The sequence below is a fragment of the Pungitius pungitius genome, chromosome 21 (genome assembly GCF_949316345.1).
Source record: "Pungitius pungitius chromosome 21, fPunPun2.1, whole genome shotgun sequence".
In the NCBI taxonomy this organism is placed as follows: domain Eukaryota; kingdom Metazoa; phylum Chordata; class Actinopteri; order Perciformes; family Gasterosteidae; genus Pungitius; species Pungitius pungitius.
In genome coordinates this window covers 8,641,614-8,661,478 of record NC_084920.1, presented here as the reverse complement: position 1 = coordinate 8,661,478, position 19,865 = coordinate 8,641,614, and the positions used below count along the sequence as shown (strand labels likewise).

The following is a 19,865-nucleotide window of genomic DNA, read 5'->3' as shown; positions in this document are numbered from 1 at the left end:
GTGTTTGTTTTGCCCCGACAGCGGCAGATGTTGTCTGCCTCGGCCACCTGATCCGTCATACATTCGCAAAAATATTGCTGAAAATGTTCAAAATGCATCCCATATCCAATGCAGCGATTACGATTGTATAAGTGAGCACTACATCACTGCCACCTATAAAGAAATACAGAACATACAAGAACATACATTTATTAAAAGATCGCCGCAACCTGGATTCGACCCATGCAGTCGAGCAAAGCAGAAACACTTTATAAGACAGCGGCGCTACGCCGTTGGCCAACCGAGCTGTCCGGTGCCGCTGCTGATTTCAATACGTCTTATTAAGTTGCACATCGTCAGTGGCAAGAAAACCTTTTGGTTCAGGGTGAGCCAAGACAACTGGTTTGGTGGCGTATCATGGAACACATGCAAACATGTGTATCGATACTTTTTTCGCGAGGCTGCAGCCTGGAACCACCGAAACATTTGGACATAAGAGGATTTTATGTTCAGACGGTCATACAGTGACGTGCATCACATACATTTAAGAAAGTAATTCAAGAAAATATATATTAATGAAAGATCGCCACAACCTGGATTCGAACCATGTCGAGCAAAATAACAACATATCCAGGACGGATGCCTTACGCCATCGACTACTGGAGCTTAGAGGCTTTATGACTGTTTTTTTGTACTTGTCAAATAATTGCACATAGTCAGTGGCTAGAAAAACGTTTGACCTTTGGAAGCTGCGCATGCGCATATCTTAAGTCATAATTTCTTTTTTTTTTTTTGTGGCGGAAATGGGCTTCCATAGAAATATGCCGCTATGGTGCAATAAAGTATGGCATTCAAATCATTACAAAATATGCTGCAGGGGTTGAATCACTTCCAGGATGCTCATCTCTAGAGCGGAAATACTTATTTTCCAATAGTTGAAGTTGTTTTTAAAAATGTCCTAACCCGCCATGTGTGAGAAGCTACTCTCACTCCTTCACTCACCCTTCTTCCTGACTCGCTAGATGGACCTGGGAGAGCTTGGAGAGATTCTTGGCGTACTCCTCTTCTATCTTTACCCTGAGAAGGAAGTAGAGCGTTTCATTACCTCAGAGCCTTAACACAAACTGTCTGTGTGTTCCCTGTGTTGTGTAAAACAGTGATGCACATGAATAAGCAAGGAAAAGGGGAAGTGGTTTGTAGTAATGCAGCTGTATGGTATCATATGAAGAAAGGCAAGGGGAGATGGCTAATACCTTTCTCGTATGAACTCAGCCATCTCTTTCTGCATTTGTTTCCCCTTCAGCTGTTTTTGCAGAATAACCTCAAATCCTGTTATGCAGCCGTTGCCCAGGGGATCCTTCTTATCATTCTACGAGATAAGCACAGCAAGCAAACAAGAAATGTATTAAACATACAAACATTAACACATCACACTTTGACCGAATAATCCAGTAACAACCCCTGTAAACCTCAAAAGATTAAATGGATATTAATATTGTTGTTGAATTTGTTATGTGGACCGACATCCAACATAAATGAATAAAAACTTTCAGCGTTTGGAAATTCTTAGCAAATGCATGTTTACTTTTTGGATAAGCCACCTAATGAGGGATTGTTGTGTTTTCGGTTTGTTCTAGTTTGTTCTAAAAATAGTAGCCTGTGTATAATAACTCACATTTGAATAATACTACTAACAGATACAATAATGGAGATGGTTGATATAGAGAATGATATGAGACTTTTGATGGAATGGGGATGGGACACACAGCTCAACTGCACTGACATTAGTAACATTGGTGATGTAGCTTCAGTTGGTAAATACAACAGTTAATAGTAGTAGTTCATCCAGCCGGCTCAATGCAAGTGTGTTTTTTTTAATCACACGTCCATCCATACTGGTAGGTCAGAGGTCAATAACTGACGGACCGCGGTCCAGACCTAGAACCAAAAGCCGTACCATCCAGAGTCGGTCCTAAAGCTTAAACAGAAGGTTGGGATTTAAAACCTGACGGGGAACTTTTTGTAAACTGTAAACTGGCGGAGCTGTACAGTAGTGGCTTAAAGAACAGAACAATGGCATTCAGGTTAAGTCATCCCACGTGATACCACTCAACCAATTAAGTCTGTGCCTTCCAGGCAGGATGATTAATTGGGGAAAGCAACAATTTCAAATCACCTATTGTAAGGGTGGCTTTAGCCTCTTTGTTTGATATTTATTCATATTAAAAATTGAGGAGTCCTTGCTCCAAAAACTAAATTGTGCCAGAAAACTAATCTAGTATGTAGGGATACAGCCTTTGAGTTGATTGTAGGAAACTTGTTTTCTGCTTATTTTGTGTCAGTCATGTAACAACGGATGTACAGAAAAAAACCATATGCATTGATTATGAAAGATGAAAAGAATAGGATAAGTCCATGATCCTGTGTAGCAGATGTTTTACATGATTTCCAAATAAGGGTCATGGGACAAGCTGATATAATTGTAGAGTTGCTCTGATTCCAGCAGCATGTGTACAGCCATGACTCAAACTAACAGCTCACATACACTGAAGCTATTAGCCTCCGAAATGCCAAGGTGAATTTACCCAGAAGAAGTCACAGTAGCTCCATTCGTTTGGTTTCAACAGCTGTTGCTCCGGCAGGCATGCAGGAGACGGGAATGTCACACAGTTAATCTGACAGAGAGAGAGACCCAGAGACAAAGGATGATAACTATGCTGTGGTGCAACTGTACTCAGAAATCAGGAATCAGGAAACGTTTATTGCCATTATATGTTAGACAAACATGGAAATTGACTTGGCGGTTGGTGCAGGACGGAAGACAGTACAATAATGACAACATAATGCAGAAATAAGATAAAAATAAAATAAAAGTAAAACAAAATATATGCTATGGGTTAGTAGCTAAGGCTATGGGTTAGTAAGTAAGATAAAATTAGAAATAAAAATAAAGATAAAGTGCAATAGCTAAACAAAGTGACAAGTGAAAGTGACAAAGTGAATGTACATGAGAGTGAGAGTCAGTCAGGGGGGATACTGCTCCAGGTGACAGAACATTCCGTGGTATTCAAAGTAGTCGGCACTCGGTTTCTCTGGCAACGCTCTCATCTCAGCAGGTTCAAAGAAAAGCAGACATTCTGAATGGACCCAGCAAGTTTGATTCACATTTCTATCTGCCTTTCTTACACTTGCAGATGCAGAGCCCTTGTGGTTCCATCATCTCTGTATCACATCACCCTGAACTTCCGCTCTGGCCGACAGCAATCCGCACAATCATTTTCAAAGTTTTCCTTTAATTATCTTGGTGGTTAATTGTGTGCTTGCTCTGCTGAGCAGTGATATTGAATCTTTTGCCTGCACGTCTTCCTGCTGTCCAGCTCCGAGGTTACACTCAATGAGGCTGAATTGTGTGCCTGTTACTGCTATTATTCTTGCCTTTCATTTAAACTCATTGGCCTGTAGGGAAGTTACAAGACTTACACAACAAATACTCAGATACAAGTACACCCAAGGCTCAGGTTTATCACTTCCAGGCTTGGCAGAGCAAAAAACATTTAAATGCAAAACTTGCTGTGGAGATGTTTAAATGGACAATTCTATTTGTCATGACAAGGAAAGAAGAGAGAGAAAGAAACACACGGAAAGACACAAAAACACAATATCATATAGAAAATATATCAAAAGCCAAGTCTTCAGTATAAAGAGACAGACCAGGTGTTTAGATTCCAGGGCAAACAAAAGGAGCTTTCTCTTCTCTCACAATCCTTTCAGTCAAAGGAGGGACAGCCAGCAGCCATGACGCTTTGTTTCAATTAAAACAACTTCAGTCTAATGCCAAAGATTTGACTTCTACAGAAGATCCACAAATATGGTTATGTTAAATACCAATCCAAAGCCAATACTCAGAAGAATAAAAGGGGCTTCTAGTTCAACCATATCTTAGTTTGTAAAGCTAATACTTTGTTGGGGGCAGTGGCTTCCCATTTAATCGCTGTTGACTAACTAGCTAAGAATGCTAGGTGTAGGTATTAAAAAGCGGATCTACAGGTTTAATTGTAATAAACCTAAATCACATCGAGACAATCGATGTACAATCTGTATATCAGGTGCATTTTAGGTGCTCAGAAATAGCGTTAGCTTAAGCTAATCAACGCTGACAGTGGCAATTGTCTTTTCAGTGAGCAAAATAAACTAATCAAATTCTGCTTAGGGACACATAAGCTCTTTAAGTCTTGGCCTTTAACACACAGTACTAGCACTCTATATATCTCAATCTCTGTGTTCTCCTAAATCCCTCTGCTTATCAATAGAATCACCCTGGTTGCTATATAAGCTAAGACATGCAACACCGTGGATCTGTAAGCAAGCACCAAACAATGGGTAAAATATAGAGAGATCTTGAGGGGATTTAACTTGTGCTGCTGTCCTATGGTTTAGATATATTTTGTGTATGGTCACAATGGGCTAAATAATAATGTATGCCACAACTGATGCAGGGAAAATGTATCTGGGAAAATGTTATCACACGTGGGTAATCTACACTCCTGGAAGTCTAACTGGGGGGAAAAATACTTAGCTGGTATCAAATGTGGTCCCTCTGGGTTACTGTATGAAGCCAGGGTGAGTTCATGGTAAGTTAAGAGTTCCTCTTGGCGGCTCCGCTCACCGTGACCGGGGTCTCCTTGTTCTGTTTCTGGGTGGGAGAAGGCGATTCTGGACTCTGCGGAGAGAAGGAGGACGCTCCATCAAAACCTCTGTCCTCTGCGTCAAACATGACTCCTCAACATACACACACTCGCACGCTCAGTAGCTTTCCTGGTCTCATGCTTTCTCTGCTGCTGCAGCAGGTGTGTATGTACGTGACTTTGTGTTTGTGTTGTTGTGCAGAGTAGAGAGCATAGGTCTGCAGAGCAAAACATGGTTGGCTTTATCTGTGTGTGTGTGTGTGTGTGTGTGCGCGCAAGCTTAGAATGGAGTCATTTCTAGTGTTCTGGCTGAATGACTCCATTCAGAAATGATCAACAATGAAATATGAATAAAAAGTACACATCCACAAAATGTACATAATGTAGAAAGACTGCATCATACATTTGTATGTTCTATAAAAATTGTATGATAAAGCTAAACAAAGCAATACTTTCTTATTTACAATAGATTAAATAACTACTTGTTAAGAAATCAGTTATTTGGGTTGTACGGTGCAATCTAAAGACTTTACTGTTTGTTTCCAGGAGCAGCCATTAGCTGCTGAGTTATTCCCCCTGCCCTCCTCTCTGCATTCTGCAGTTAAAGGCCTGTGCGGATCCAGCGTGTTCTCCTCGCTGGGTGGGCATTTAATAAACTGTTTGTACTTAGGAAGTTCATGGCTGAGGTTTTCTTAGTTAAAGTCCCCGAAGACAATAACCAAGGAGTCCGGGTTGGTCCGCTTCACGCGCCGTATCTGGTCGGCGAGTGTCTGCTGTGCCTCCTGCACGTTGCCCGCCAGTGGCACGTAAACACCGACCAGGATGAATGAAGCGAACTCACAGGGGAGTAAAAGGTTTACAGTTAAAGATAAAAGATTCCAGTTTAGGGGAACAGTGCTGTTGAATCACTGTTACATTATTGCACCAGCTGATGTCGGAGTAGAAGCAGATTCCTCCACCCTTCGTCTTGTCGGAGAGCTCCGTGTCGCGGTCCGCTCTGAGCGGCTTGAAGCCCGCCAGCTGGAGCGCGCAGTCCGGTATCCATGCACAGAGCCAGGTCTCCGTGAAGCACAAAACATAGGATGTAGAAAAGTCTCTGTCTCTCCTCACCAGCAGCTGAAGTTCGTCCAAGTTGTTGCTCAGTGAGCGCACGTTTGAGAGAAAGATGCCCGGCAGCGGTGTGCGAGAACCACGCTGCGGAGACGCAATAACAAGCCAAGAGACCGATCCATTGACAGGGTTCATAAAAGGAGAACATATATATTTTACGTATTTTCTGCTCTATATTTGTCAGGGAGAGGTGCTGGTGGTGCAGGCTGAAGGCAGGCAGGACTCAAACGCCGGATTTCCAGTTTTCCAAAGGTGCTCTTTATTCACCAACATAAATCCAAAGGACGTGCACCAACGATGGCATAGACAATGACGCGACAAGGGACAACAGGCACACAGGGCTTAAATACACAAGGGAGGTGCAGGTGATTGGACACAGGTGGGAACACTCAGGCAATCACAGGACAGGACAGGAAGTGAAGCTCACCCAGAGACACAAGAGACAAGAAACTACAAAATAAAACCGGAAGAGGACCCAAACCGTGACAGAACCCCCCCCTCAAGGACCGAATTCTAGACGGTCCTAAAGGAGGGCAGAACCAAGGGCAACAGACAGGGGAGGGAGGGTGGGGACCCGACAATCAAACGGCCATGTGTCGGGTCCTTCGGGGGACCGAAAGGAACGACCCTCCCTCCCCTGTCTGTTTCCCCTGGTTCTGCCCTCCTGAGCTGGAAGCTCCGCCCATGCAGTAAACGCTCATAGGCAGCCAGGCCGGGTGCGGAACACTGAATGCGCTCTGGTTGCGTGCTTTCTTAATGAAGTACCGGTACTAAAAATATTCAAAACCGTACCGTTTTCAGCGTAAGGGTACCGCGGTACCTTTGTAGCACCAGTACACCGTGCAACATTACTCCAGAGCCAGTTGCAGTGTACCGACAGGCTCGAAGGGAGGCAGCCTCTGTCGTAATGAAGGCAAGGCAGCAAGTGTGGGAGGAGTTTGGGGTAACTATAGAGAAGAACTTGGCACCAAGGTGCTTCTGGAAGACCATCCGGCACCTCAGGAGGGGGAAACGGGGAACCATCCAAGCTGCGTACAGTAAGGATGGGACTCTGTTGACTGCAACTGAGGAGGTTATCAGGCGGGGGAAGGAACTCTGGAGCTGAAGGCGGAGGAGGGATCATCGTCAATTTGCCTGGTGGAGGTCACTGAGGTAGTCTTGGATGACACGCCTGTTCAACATTGCGTGGAAGTCTGGGACAGTGCCGAAAGAGTGGCCGACCAGGGTGGTAGTACCTCTCTTAAAAAAGGGGGACCAGAGTGTATGCTAATTAGAGGGGTATCACTACTCGTTCGGCCAATTGTTCACGAGTGAGGGGAAGATGGAGTGTGAGTTTGGCCGGAGAATCGGAGCAGCGGGGGCGGTATTGCGCTCGCTTTACTGCACGGTTATGATAAAAAGAGAGCTGAGCCGGAAGGCAAAGCTCTCTTCCTACCCTCACCTATGGTCATGAAGTATGGGTCATGACCGAAAGAACTAGGTCAAGGGTACAACCGGCCCGAAAGGTACTGTACATTATAGCTCAATAAAGTACACCCTATCAGAACGTTGGATTTCAGCCTTACCTGTGGCACCGTGCTGATCTTCCTAACCAGACTGCTGTGTGAATGCTCCACATGATGCAAGGGACTACCACCTGAGCGAAATCCGTTCACTGGTGGGGACAGGGAGAGAGAGAGAGGGAGAGGGAGAGAGAGAGAAAGGGGACAGGGGGAGAGAGAGAGGTGGCGAGAGAGAGAGAGAGGGAGACGGAGAGAAAGGGACGGGGAGAGAGCGTTTCATTAGTTCGGTGGTGTCTGCAGATGCACTGTAACCCTCCAGGGAGAATTCACGTATCTTTATGAGTGAAACTGAGACAAGTCGTTGTTGTAACTGGATGAATGGCTTTAATATGGCAAGAAAAGAACAAAAACAAAAGCAGAGCTCTGGATTTGTTTAACGTAGCAAATCAATCTTAAATGATCTGGTAGAAAGTTTTACAAAATTTCACTAATAACTAATTCATGTCTTTGCTGCTAAAGAACATGCAATATAAAAACAAATGCAGTAGCATCACAAGGTGTTTGATAGGTGATCTCTATGTAACAATATTTTTATTTAAATGTCCTGAAGAGAGCGAACACTTCCTCTAAATGGATATGTTTCTCTTAGCATCAGCCAAATGAGTCACACATTTTATGCAGTGTTATCAAGTGTTTTTTGTGTGGAAATCATATTCCAAACAGAGTACACCACGAGAAAGATGATGTGACAGACAGAGATATCCGTAGAACCTGTTGGCAGGGAATTATTGTGTCTGGAGGGGGTCCTGGGTGTCCCAGGTGCACTGGACGGTCTCTCCCATGTGGTCTCTGAGAGGGCATTGAAGAAAAAGGGGCGAGATGGTATTAGGTTATTTTTGACGTTATTTCAACAGTTTCGGTTCCTATTGGGCAACAATAAGAAGAAGTGATTCTATCTGCAGGCACAAACGTGGCCCTTGTGTCAGTAAACAGCTATAAATGGAGAGGTATTACAGCTGTGCAGTACAGCTGTCATGATCAGTACCCTGCAATCAGGCTGAAATGGGTTTCTGCACATGTAGTCAGGACACCAGACACTAATTCAAAAATAAACATATATTATATCATATTTCAGTTTTGGATCCCCTTAAAGAATGTAAAGAAATCAATCAAACAAACAAACTATATACACATATACTTTCTCATTGGAAAACATTGAAACATCTACCAAGAGGATGATTTTCAGAATCCACAACAACCTTAAGTACCAACCCTAACTGCCTCAATAAACAAATCAATACTGTGAGAAATATGGGATATTAATGCAACGATACAGCCTAAGGGTCAATGCGAACGTTGCAACAACTGTCTACATTGACAAATGAGTAGTAATGATACAATTTATGAAGATGTACATCACATTTAACAGGAATTTTGCCAGGTTGAAAAAACACTCATTAGACCTTATAAATGAAACATCCTTTTATATGTGGCGTTATATAGGGATGAGGTACAAATACTATCAGACATCTGGGTGGGACAGGTAAAGGTTCTTGGCAACTGGCTCCTGCAATGCACATTGTTGATCATTTCTGTTTAGCAGACATCGTACAGTTGAGAGAGTCATAGCTCCTGATACAGTGATACACATGCAGCAGCAAGAGAGATTCTCATCACAGATGAGGAAGTCCAATATCAGCCCGATTAAGCCACCCTTGGAAGACTATCATGATATAATTTTTAAAGATAAAAAGCATCAGTTCACATATCATTGTGCAGGCCTCTGTGGATCCGTCAGCAGAGCTTCATCAGGCTGAACGTAGCAGGCTTTAATGTGTGAATAAAAACAAAAAGCAGGACATCAGCTCAGTGTCCTCCAGCCACGCTACAAGTGATCCAAGAAATCCCCAATTCTGAACCGGGAGATTCTGAGAGTGGCCTAGTTATTTTATTCATGACCATATGACACTTGCCCTGAATGCATTAGCTACCTCCTGTTCCTTACTGTAATCAGTCTAATCAGCTTCAAACAGTTTCATCCCAAATAGGACAGTTGTTGCTAAGAAGCTGGGGAAGATGCAGCTAGAGGTGTGTCAGCCGATGACAAGCCATGGGCGGGCTGGTGTCGAAATCACCCTCAAATGTTACTATTATTTTTGATATAATATAATATAATAATATCCAAATGGCTATGGCTTGTGTAAATATAATATTTGATTGTATATCTTTGGCTTTTCTAAAATAAGTCTTAGTCCGGATGGAGCTTTTTCCCCAAAGAGGAAATGTGGGGTTTTGCCATTATTATTCGGGTTTAGGAGCAGTCTAAATATATTTTAGTGCTCTTTGCCTAGGTGATGAGGGTTAAAGAACATCAATGTGACAAAAGTGAAAAAGAAAACAGTCTACCTAAATGTTAAATAATTGGGAGGGTTTTCTTACTTTTTTTCCCGTCAATTTTGTATAGTACAGATTTACAGAAACACAAGCTTGTGGTGAAATAGTGGCGACTGTTTTACAGCAGATAAGCTAACGTATTAGCTAACAGTTGCAGCCTTCTTTACCCTCTGTGTGGCAATGGTTACACTTTAGATAGGAAAATGTGACCATGTAAGCCAAAAAACATGAATAGAAATATCAGAGCTGATTTTGCATAAAAAGTTATTGGCAGGAAACATCTGTCTAAGAGTATGACACTATTTAACACGAGAGGATGTTTTGAAGTGTGGTATGGGTCAGATAGCTGTAAGATGGTCTGTGTGCATCAGTACATGTGATGGTACTGGACCGGTGTGTTTATAAATCAGTGAACTGGTTGGGCTGGCACAAGAGGAGAGTGTGGTGCAGACCACATCACCAAGTACTGCTTCACCCAACAAAACATAGAAACAAAAAGGCTCTGACGCAAGGACACGCAGCCCTCACCCACGCACGCTGCTCTGTTATAGCAATGCAGAATCCTAAACACACACGCAAGACCTTATCTAACTTGTCTTACTTATCTTCAGGAACTGAGGGACAGGCAAAAAAACTCTAATTTTTTCTCTCTGAGGAACACGTGGACTCATTTGTTCCAGCATACTACTCTTGTCATTTATGCCTACTTCCCTCTGGAACATGATCTGCTACTGCTAAAGATTAGCCTCCCAACCATCACATGCAGATCAACAGATCTGTTAAACCGCCACAGGAAGAACATGGAGACAAGGGGGAGGAGTCAGGCCCTTTGAGTATCAACACATTGAGAATAGTTGAAAGAGCCAAAAGAGTCTGGATTGTTACGCTTTTACTAGTCCACAATCCTGGTGCACCAAAGTCCTGCTTTCTGTCTGATATATTCAACTCATATCAGTTGGCTCACAGATTTTGTAGAGTGAGATAAAGACCTATCCTGTGTTTGAAAAGTCAGAATCCATTCATATCCATGGAAAGAAATCTTCAAAATAAAATTGCATTGTGCTCAACTTTGGTTAACTTGACAGGCACATTTCCTCTACTGACCAATAACTACATGCACCTAGACACCTACTGACCAATAAGTACACCTAGACCCTACTAACCAATAAGTACACCTAGACCACATGTGTCAAACTCATGGCCCGCGGGCCATATCCGGCCCGTGAATGAATTATCTTTGGCCCACATGATCAAATCTATTTACTATTAGAGCTGGCCCGCCGGTATGTCACACGCATCACCATAATACTACAAATCCCACAATGCACTCTGTGTGTTGTCGCGCATTTGCAGGCCCGCGAAAGCACGCCTCACAGTCTGTATTACATATCGCTTGTGTCAACTTTCGTTGTGTACCTTTATCATCGTCCCTTTTACCGTAAAAAAAAACATACCAACAACTTTTTACTCCGTTAATTTTTTTTGGTGGTTTTTCCCATAAAATGAAAATACGTCGCCGCAAAACCGGAAGTAGGTCGATTTTCACAGTAACAATCGACACAACCTTCTGTAATGACTGCGGTTACCAGGGTAACAAGAGGAGAAAAGTTCATTAACGGATATAAATAAATAATCCTGGTCTGATGGGATGTGTTAGCAGCAGTAGTTGACTACACTCGCTGCTCTTGGCTCTAATATTTATTGTCCACGTATTGTTTTGCTTCAGTGAGCAGAGCAGAGACAGTTTAATATGGAAGTAAATCTGTGCCATCGGGGGTTGAAATAAAAAGTTGATTGAATTTCTAGCACTGAATATTTATGCATTGAAATTATGTACCTGAATGTTTTTTAACATTAAAACACCGCAAAAAAATTCAACCTAAAAAAAAAAAATGTTGAAATATTCGAAATGGAGGCTACAATATTCAACCGCAAAAAATTCAACCTTGGCACACCAATATGCGGAGGCTACAATATTCAACCCAAATAAATTCAACCTTGGCACACCAACATCCGGGACACTAAGGTAGAGCAATCGATTCTAGATTCAAGATCAGTAGCGTGCGTCAAGCTGAAGGAGCGAGCACCCAAAACACCTTCGGCTTCGGATTGTATCCATGTCCAATAATAACGGGACTTTAACTCTTCTTCATGCCATCAGTGTGGCAACGTATGAAGAAATACATAAAAGAACATATAATGTTCACCCTAAACCAAAACGTTTGCTTGCCACTGACGATATACAACTCTATTAAAATATACAAATCAACTAAAATCCCTTAGACTCGGTTGGCCGAGTGGGTAGCACAGCCGCTCTGTGGCACTACGTTATTTTGCGCGACACGGTTCGAATCCCGGTTGTGGCGGACTTTTAATAAATGTTCTTTTATGTATTTCTTCATACGTGGCAGTGACGTAGTGCTCACTTATACAATCGTAATCGCTGCAATGGATATGGGATGCATTTTTGAACATTTTCAGAACAATATGTTTGCAAATGTGTGACGACTCAAGTGACGGAGGCAGACAACACCTGCCTGCCGGGGGGAAACAAACACGCACCCGTAGCCAAACCATTAGGTTCAAAAACCAGTAGGCACGTAACACCGGGGGAAAACAAACACGCACCCGTAGCCAAACCAGTAGTTCAAAAACCAGTAGGCACGTAACACCGTCACTGAAAAATGGGTTCTCGTTTCAGACTTTACGAGCAAATACAGGATCCCTTTGAGATAAATTCTAAAGCCTCGCATTAAGACGTACATCCCTTTATGTAAGACTTTGCGCTACTTGCAGGTCGCTGTGTTGTGCCAGATCCTCAATAAAGTTTACCCATGGTCATGAAGACTCATTTAACGTTACGTGGACTTTGAATGTCGCTTAATACCCAACTGAGATCGGCTTGTGCCGCTGTGAAAAAGGATCCTTCCACCGACGCTACTGCGGTTATTCCTGCATGTCCTGTCGGGTTTATGCGTCTGCGCGCTCCGTTAAAGCCGCTGCCGCTGCCCCCCCCCCCCCCCCACTACGATACAGCGGCTCATCTGCCTCTTCAAGCGCGTTCCTGGTTTTCAAAACTCCGCCAATCACTCCTAACAGCTTGTCGAAGGATCTCAGCATCATTAAATGAATTCAAAACTAGAAGAAGAGGCGTATTGTGAGCGGCTGTACGCTCTCGTTTAACTTCCGCTTAGTTCATGTCCAACACAGTCTGTTAATGTACAAATGTCAGCTGTCTATTACGGAATCTTACAGACACAAACCACACTGATGACATGAAGAAGAGTTAAAGTCCCGTTATTATTGGACATGGATACAATCCGAAGCCGAAGGTGTTTTGGGTGCTCGCTCCTTTAGCTTGACGCACGCTACTGATCTTGAATCTAGAATCGATTGCTCCTCCTTAGTGTCCCGGATGTTGGTGTGCCAAGGTTGAATTTATTTGGGTTGAATATTGTAGCCTCCGCATATTGGTGTGCCAAGGTTGAATTTTTTGCGGTTGAATATTGTAGCCTCCATTTCGAATATTTCAACATTTTTTTTTTTTTAGGTTGAATTTTTTTGCGGTGTTTTAATGTTGAAAAACATTCAGGTACATAATTTCAATGCATAAATATTCAGTGCTAGAAATTCAATCAACTTTTTATTTCAACCCCCGATGGCACAGATTTACTTCCATAGTTTAAGGAGATCGCAGAGTAAACGGTCCGCGACTGGAGCGCATACGTCCCGACGTCAGCGAACCGTCGGTCGGACCGCCAGCAAATAGGGGATGGTTTTAAGAAGATTTGAGACTTTGATTGTATAATACATCTTCTGAATGAATGTGACCTACACAATACAGCTTCAATAAACTTTTTAAAACTTCAATTAATACACTGGTAAACTGGAAAACACTGTGCTCAGAATGAGCATTCTTAGTTATGGGAAAGTGTTGAAGTGCAGAGTTGAAATCACCATGCAAAAAGTTAGAGTCAATTTTACGAAAGAGCTGGAGTTATTATCCAGTGTCAAGATCAGATTTCCGACACTTCGTAGAGTTAAATGAACTCTTGGTTTGAAATGTAACGGTACAGTGTCACACTTCTTTGTGTTGGGTTGAACTCTACGTACTGTGGTGCATGGATTGGAGAGGGTGTGTCAGGAACCACAAGGTCGGTGGTTGGAAGCCTGGCTGTTCCATGTCCCATGTCAAAGTGTCCCTAAGCAAGACACTTAACCCCTAACCCCTAATTGCTACCCGGGCTAAAATGTAAAAACCATGGGTTAAAAATGTAATGTAAGTCGCTTTAGATAAATCACGTGTAATGTATTTAACATTGAGCAGATATATTTTCGACACCTATTCTGAGTTAAAGCACTTCTTGAGGGTTGATTTAACACTGATTTGGAAAATACCAACACCAGCTTAGAGTTAAAATGGAATCTCACAGAGTCAATTTAACTCTCTGAAATTTGCTGTGTACCTACTGAGCTTTTATAACATTGTGACGCCAAAGGAACGACTAGATTAGTATTGTCAGTCAGATTGTGCAGGAAGTTCACTCAGGGTGAGAAGCAGCATGTTGCTGTGACCGTGGAACAGAGGAGGGTATTAAACCGTCTCCATGCCTCTGTGTGTGTGTGTGGGTGTGTTTGTGGGCACACTGAGTGGGGATTGTGTGTACAGACACAAGGCACAGCAGTTCTCCGTGGCCTTCTGTCTCTCCCTGGCACCATCCCGTCTACAGACCGAGTGGACGTCACCTCCACTACTGACAGATGAATTGTGATGAGTAGGTTCTTCTTAAAGATCTTGCTTTACTTTCAATCTAACGTGTAACAGGCCAGCGAGTCAGGAAATGGATTTATGTAAAGTGATCAATTTAAAGGGGAAAAGGAGCAGTAGGATTATTGTCAGGAGTTCACACTCACAAAAACATGTTTCACTTGATCCTTTGCATGTTGCTTTTCAGTCACTTTGGTAAGAAGGAATCAGGGAACCACCCTACAATGTCACAGTAATAAGTGAAAATATCCCCAATTACCATGAAAAACACCACTCAGTAATATCTCAAAAACATGTCAAATCTGCATTTGGAACTTGGACAATCCATAACTACATCCCAGATATTTGGAATAAAACTACACGTATTATGTATTACAAGTACAAATAGTCAGAATTTTATTATGAACATGTTAACTTAGAATTCTGTCAAATACAACTGGTAGGACATTGGACGCGCCTGCCAGAGAGCGGTGGGGTTGTCAGAGATGGAGGGTTTGACAACCCATTTCTGCACTCCATGACCTTCTTTTGTCATATAGAGTATAGAAAGAGGATGCAATAAGTGGGTAGATGGAGTCAGCAGGTGATAAGCACCCATACATAAGCAGAATGTAAAATGTTTTAGGAAGAAAGCGACATGATCTGCTACATTTCCTTAGCTCTTACCGTTGCTTGTGGTGTTGACGTAGTATTGGCGCCCTTGTGGGGACATATAGCATCTCCACTGCAGAGGCAAGGGGTCTTTGAGATCTTCAACAGGTAGCTGACTCAGAGAGGCTGTCTTCTGTCAAAAGACACAAAGCGAGTTTGTGTCAGTACGCACAAACAGGCTCAGGAGGACAGTCGAAGTGAATTAGAAATACTGTATGTTCCATCAGCAGAAAAAGACTCAAGACTCTCATTGGAATCATTGCTCGAGATGAACAGATGAAAGACGATTAAAATCCCAGAAGATCGGGCTGCACCAGGGTTGTTGACAAAATATGCAGTGCTCAGTTTGGGTTCAATGAGGTTTTCATTTCCTCAAGTATTTTGAAACCGGCAACCAATGACATCATAGCAGAGCAAACTGCGCTACCACCGCTGCCTCACAAAGAACAACAAAGTGCCTCTGAGAGCCGGAGCTCCAGAGTCAGCACAGTGAGCACACAACATACACACATCTGCAACTGATTAGCAGGAAAACAACAGGCTGGGACCACTGTCACACATTGGGAGGATGATGCGGTTTGAGGAATGGATTTGCATGTTAGCTAAAATGTCATTATTGGGGTCATTGAAGTCACTGAAGCATCAACAAGAGGTTATTGTAAATGCAGAATCGGTCCAGGCCCTGCTGGCTGAAGAGTAGGAGACGGAAGCTTTGAAGCAATCAAGGACATGAACACAAAACTCTATCTAAACTCCATCTCTGAATAGCTATTGTCCAATCACAGCTTTACAACCATGAGCTTAGAAGGCCTGCCCAAAGCCTTCCCAAACCAAAAACACATCTAGTGTGTGAGGAATGTCTGTTAGTCTGAATAAATGTCAGAAAGTAACACTGCATCCTATCCTTAAGTTTTCCCGACTTGAGCGAACACGTCTGTATGCGCACATGTATTATCTTATCATGTGTGTCTCTCAACTGTTTGTCAGAGATGCACCCCAGATGAGGGTACCCCCTGACCCGCGCAACGCATTTTTGTTTGAACAAACAATATTATATAATATTACATTTGCGGCAATCAAGGAACAAACGATGTAATTCACAGCCCTGTGCCATTACTGTCTGATTTAATACAATGTCAACACTGAAGATTGAACTGAGTCCTTTTGCATTTGCATTAAGTGAGAAATGTGGGCTTGTGCTCGCTCTTTGCTTTGTTGATATCACTGCGGAGACTGAAGCATCACCTAAATATGCGGAGGCAAAGGGTAGCGGCTCCAAAGCTTTCTATCCCTTTCTGTGAGTGTGGATTTGGCGAAGTAAGTGACAGAATGTCAGATTCCATTCACTTTGGACAAGCAAAATGTGTTTCACTCCCAATTCCGCTGTGCTCATTTCTACCCCATATCAGAAAAGTAGGAATGAAAATCATAAATCAAGGCGTTCAAAAGTCCCACTATGACCGACTTACTGGAACTTTGTCCACATCCTCACTCGAGAAGATCTTCCACCTGAGGAGAGCAGGGGAAATCTTTTACTGTACACATGACATCCATTTTAGTCCGTCCATCTGGGGAGAGGGATCCTCCTCTGACGTTCTCACTAAGGTTTCTTCCCTTTTTTCTCCCCATCGTAGAATTTGTGTGTGCCAATGTGAAGGGTTTGCGACAGAGGATGTGTACACAACTGTCAAGCCCTCTAAGGACGAATTTGTGATTTTGGGCTAAACAAAATAAAATTAATCGTATTGTAGTATATGATTAAGTCTGTTTTAACTGGAAAAATGGGTCCGACATTAAATATGATCAATACGGTTACCATTTTGAAGTTAATATTTCTTGCATTTTCACTATGGTTGGACAGGTGATAGAAAAGAAAAAGATAAAAGTCCATAGGTGGAAATCAACAAGTAAACATGGTTTATCTGCACTGTAAAAGATCCTCCTACTGCTGGCCATAACTCAGCAGCTGTGGGCACTAAAAGGTTTGTAGACACGTGAGAGGGATCACTATACATAGAATGAGTCTTATCTCAAATACTTATTACTTATAGATCTACTTGATACTAACCATTAAGACCATCAGTGATATTTGTGGTGGTCTGTCATTACTATTCAACAAATAACCTTTCATGCCAAAAAAAACAAATTCAGCTCAATATGTTATCCACGCTTTTGGAGGAGAAGTACTAACACGTCCGTTCAGTTTTACGGAAGCTGATAAAATCATCATCATTGATTGTAAACATAGACGGTAGGAGATTTGGACGTAGTCATGGGGACGTCCTCAGTTGGTTTGTGACAGGCCGTTTTCAACCCTTGAGTTCAAAACTTTGTCCGTTGACTTGGCCTCGTGACCTTTCTGTGACAAACGTAGATAATATATTTTTGGAATGTGGTGGAGTTGCATATGAGCGGCAACGTTTGCCCTACCATGAATAAGGGGGCGCCCCGCCAAGCGCCCCCCCTGAAAGTCTGGAATTTTATAAAAAAACGCCCCAAAACGTGCACGTATACAGACGCATGCAGATAGTGCGCATCTACAACCCATGTACCTTGGTAAACACTGAGCGGTGGACCCGTCTCTGGTAGCAGCTGTAGCCTGTCAATCACAGTAGCCCCGCCCCAAAAGCATAACAAGCTTTATAGTTTGCTTAACTCTACATGGCCCACCATTTACAAAATGAACTTACTGTATTGAATTTGACTTGAAAGAGAGAGATTGAGAACAAATACTCCAAGATTACATCATACAGCCTTAAATCATGTATTGTTTATTTCCTACACCTACAGGATGCGTGTACCACAGTGTCATACGCTCTGTCTCAAGCAACCTGCGCAGCCGTCTTTACCATCATGGGATTGTGTGGGAAAATAACATGGGACAGCCCTCATGCCATTGCCCCATATTCCCCTGATGAGTGCTTAATCTCAACGAAGGCCAAGTTCACCACAAAAATGTGTTCTCCTTTCATCCAGGGTGGGACACACAGTGACACAATCTTTTTGGTCAGTGTGATGCTAACAAATTGCAGAAAGAACACTCCTGTCACTGTAAATGATTAAAAGAAACATTGATCTAACTAACTAATTTCTATGCTTTAGCACGTTGCACCAGTTATGGTTGAATGTGTGCACGTGGAGGACTAGCTGTGAGGCTGAACCAGCTCAGCAATTTTTATTATTTTATTTGTGATATTGTAAAAACAGGAAACTCTCAGATGGAGAAAGCTAGCAACTAGTGAGCAGCTAGTAAAGTTATTGACTAGTCAGTGGACATAGTGGCGCTGGATTAGTTTTTTCGGGGGAGCTTTACTTACGATGTGACGTACTTAGATGTATAGCATCTAGCATATGGTGGCTAACTGGGTTTAGAAGGTGATATTATGGCACTGTAGTTTATGCAGTTCCTCCAAGTGGAAAATAACGTATATATGATATACTGTACATATGTATATGTATATCATATACGTTATTTTGTATATGATATACATATCTGAAGTTTAACTTCTAACCCTGCTCTAAGCCAAAATTCCATGCGCACATAGATACTTGTTATACCTCACAAACTACAGGGTCACAATAAAATCTTCCCCCTCTAGAAACTCAATAAAGGTCCTTTCCTTTTCTTATGGGTTTATATCTATTTCAGATCGCAGACATTTAGAACAGCACCAACACAGGCAGCATCTATTAAAAGGCAAACAAACTCTGCCTTTGTGGCAGTGGCAGAATCACTACTTCTGTCACGGTTTGGGTCTGCTTCTTGTCTTATTTTGTAGTTTTCATGTCTCTTGTGTTCCTGGGTAACTTCACTTCCTGCCTTGTCCTGTCTTCCCCCGTAATTGTCTGCCGTGCCTGATCGTTTCCACCTGTGTCCAATCACCTGCACCTCCCTTTTGTATTTAAGCCTTGTGAGTCTCTTGTCTTGTGTGGCGTCATTACATGTCGAATGTCCATGTGTTCAAGTAAGTCAAGTCTGTGTTTTCAAGTCCAGGTCCTTGTTTGTGTTTCTTGGTTTTTGTTTTTGCCTCCTTCCTGTTTTTTTGGTTGGAGTGATTTTGAGTTTGAGTTCTTTGACTATTAAAGTCCTTTTATTTTTCATCATCTCTGCATCTGAGTCCTCCCTCCTTGCCCTTGCACCCCGCGCTGTGACAACTTCAATTTAAGAAGAGGGAATGACAGTGATCTTAGCAGGCTGAGCTGGCAGGAAGGATTCTGCACCTTTCCTCTTTTTTCTGGCATTAAAGAAAGTTAAAACCCAGGGCATCATTTAACTGGAAATTGTGAAATTAGTAATTGACATTACATTAGGGGACAGAGGAGAGAAGCTCACTTAAAGCCTAGTTTATGCTTCTGCATTTTCAGAGAAACTCAAGGAGACGCAGACGCAACTGCCCCTTGTGTGCCTTTTCACCCCCTTTTGCGTGCTTGCGTGTGTCGACCCATTTTTATAGACTTGCATCAAAAGGTACGTGAGCTCACGCAGCTCGCAAGGCTGTGATTGGTTTGCTAACTACCAGATTTTGTTGGACGAAATCTGTAAATATGACTGCTGATACAACCCGTCATAGGCGGACTATAAGGACGCGCGGATGGCGTCCATGGGGCAAAAAAAGTCTCTGATGAATAAATAAACAACCCAGATGCAGAAGCATGCCCCACAATCCAGAACAACTGAAGTGAGTCTATAAAAGTGAAACAACTACAAAAGCCAGAACAGAGTTACATGATTCCAAGCATTACGAGTATTTACTTTTGAAATCCATGAAATAATGG

General features: G+C 42.6%; 1 protein-coding gene across 3 annotated transcripts in view; it reads right to left on the bottom strand.

Annotated features, from left to right (window-relative positions):
* Positions 1 to 19,865, bottom strand: part of LOC119212514 (growth arrest-specific protein 7-like) — a 49,651-nt gene that overhangs the window by 25,861 nt on the left and 3,925 nt on the right. Inside the window, exons 2-8 of one of the 3 annotated variants that reach the window (XM_037462977.2) lie at positions 15,105 to 15,219; positions 8,048 to 8,125; positions 7,340 to 7,428; positions 4,646 to 4,699; positions 2,565 to 2,654; positions 1,233 to 1,348; positions 982 to 1,056 (exon numbers count right to left, since the gene is read on the bottom strand). In XM_037462977.2, the coding sequence (XP_037318874.2) occupies positions 982 to 1,056; positions 1,233 to 1,348; positions 2,565 to 2,654; positions 4,646 to 4,699; positions 7,340 to 7,428; positions 8,048 to 8,125; positions 15,105 to 15,219 (617 nt within the window). Of the gene's footprint in view, positions 1 to 981; positions 1,057 to 1,232; positions 1,349 to 2,564; positions 2,655 to 4,645; positions 4,700 to 7,339; positions 7,429 to 8,047; positions 8,126 to 15,104; positions 15,223 to 19,865 lie in introns of all 3 variants that reach the window. The other 2 variants (XM_037462976.2, XM_037462979.2) reach the window with 2 other exon arrangements.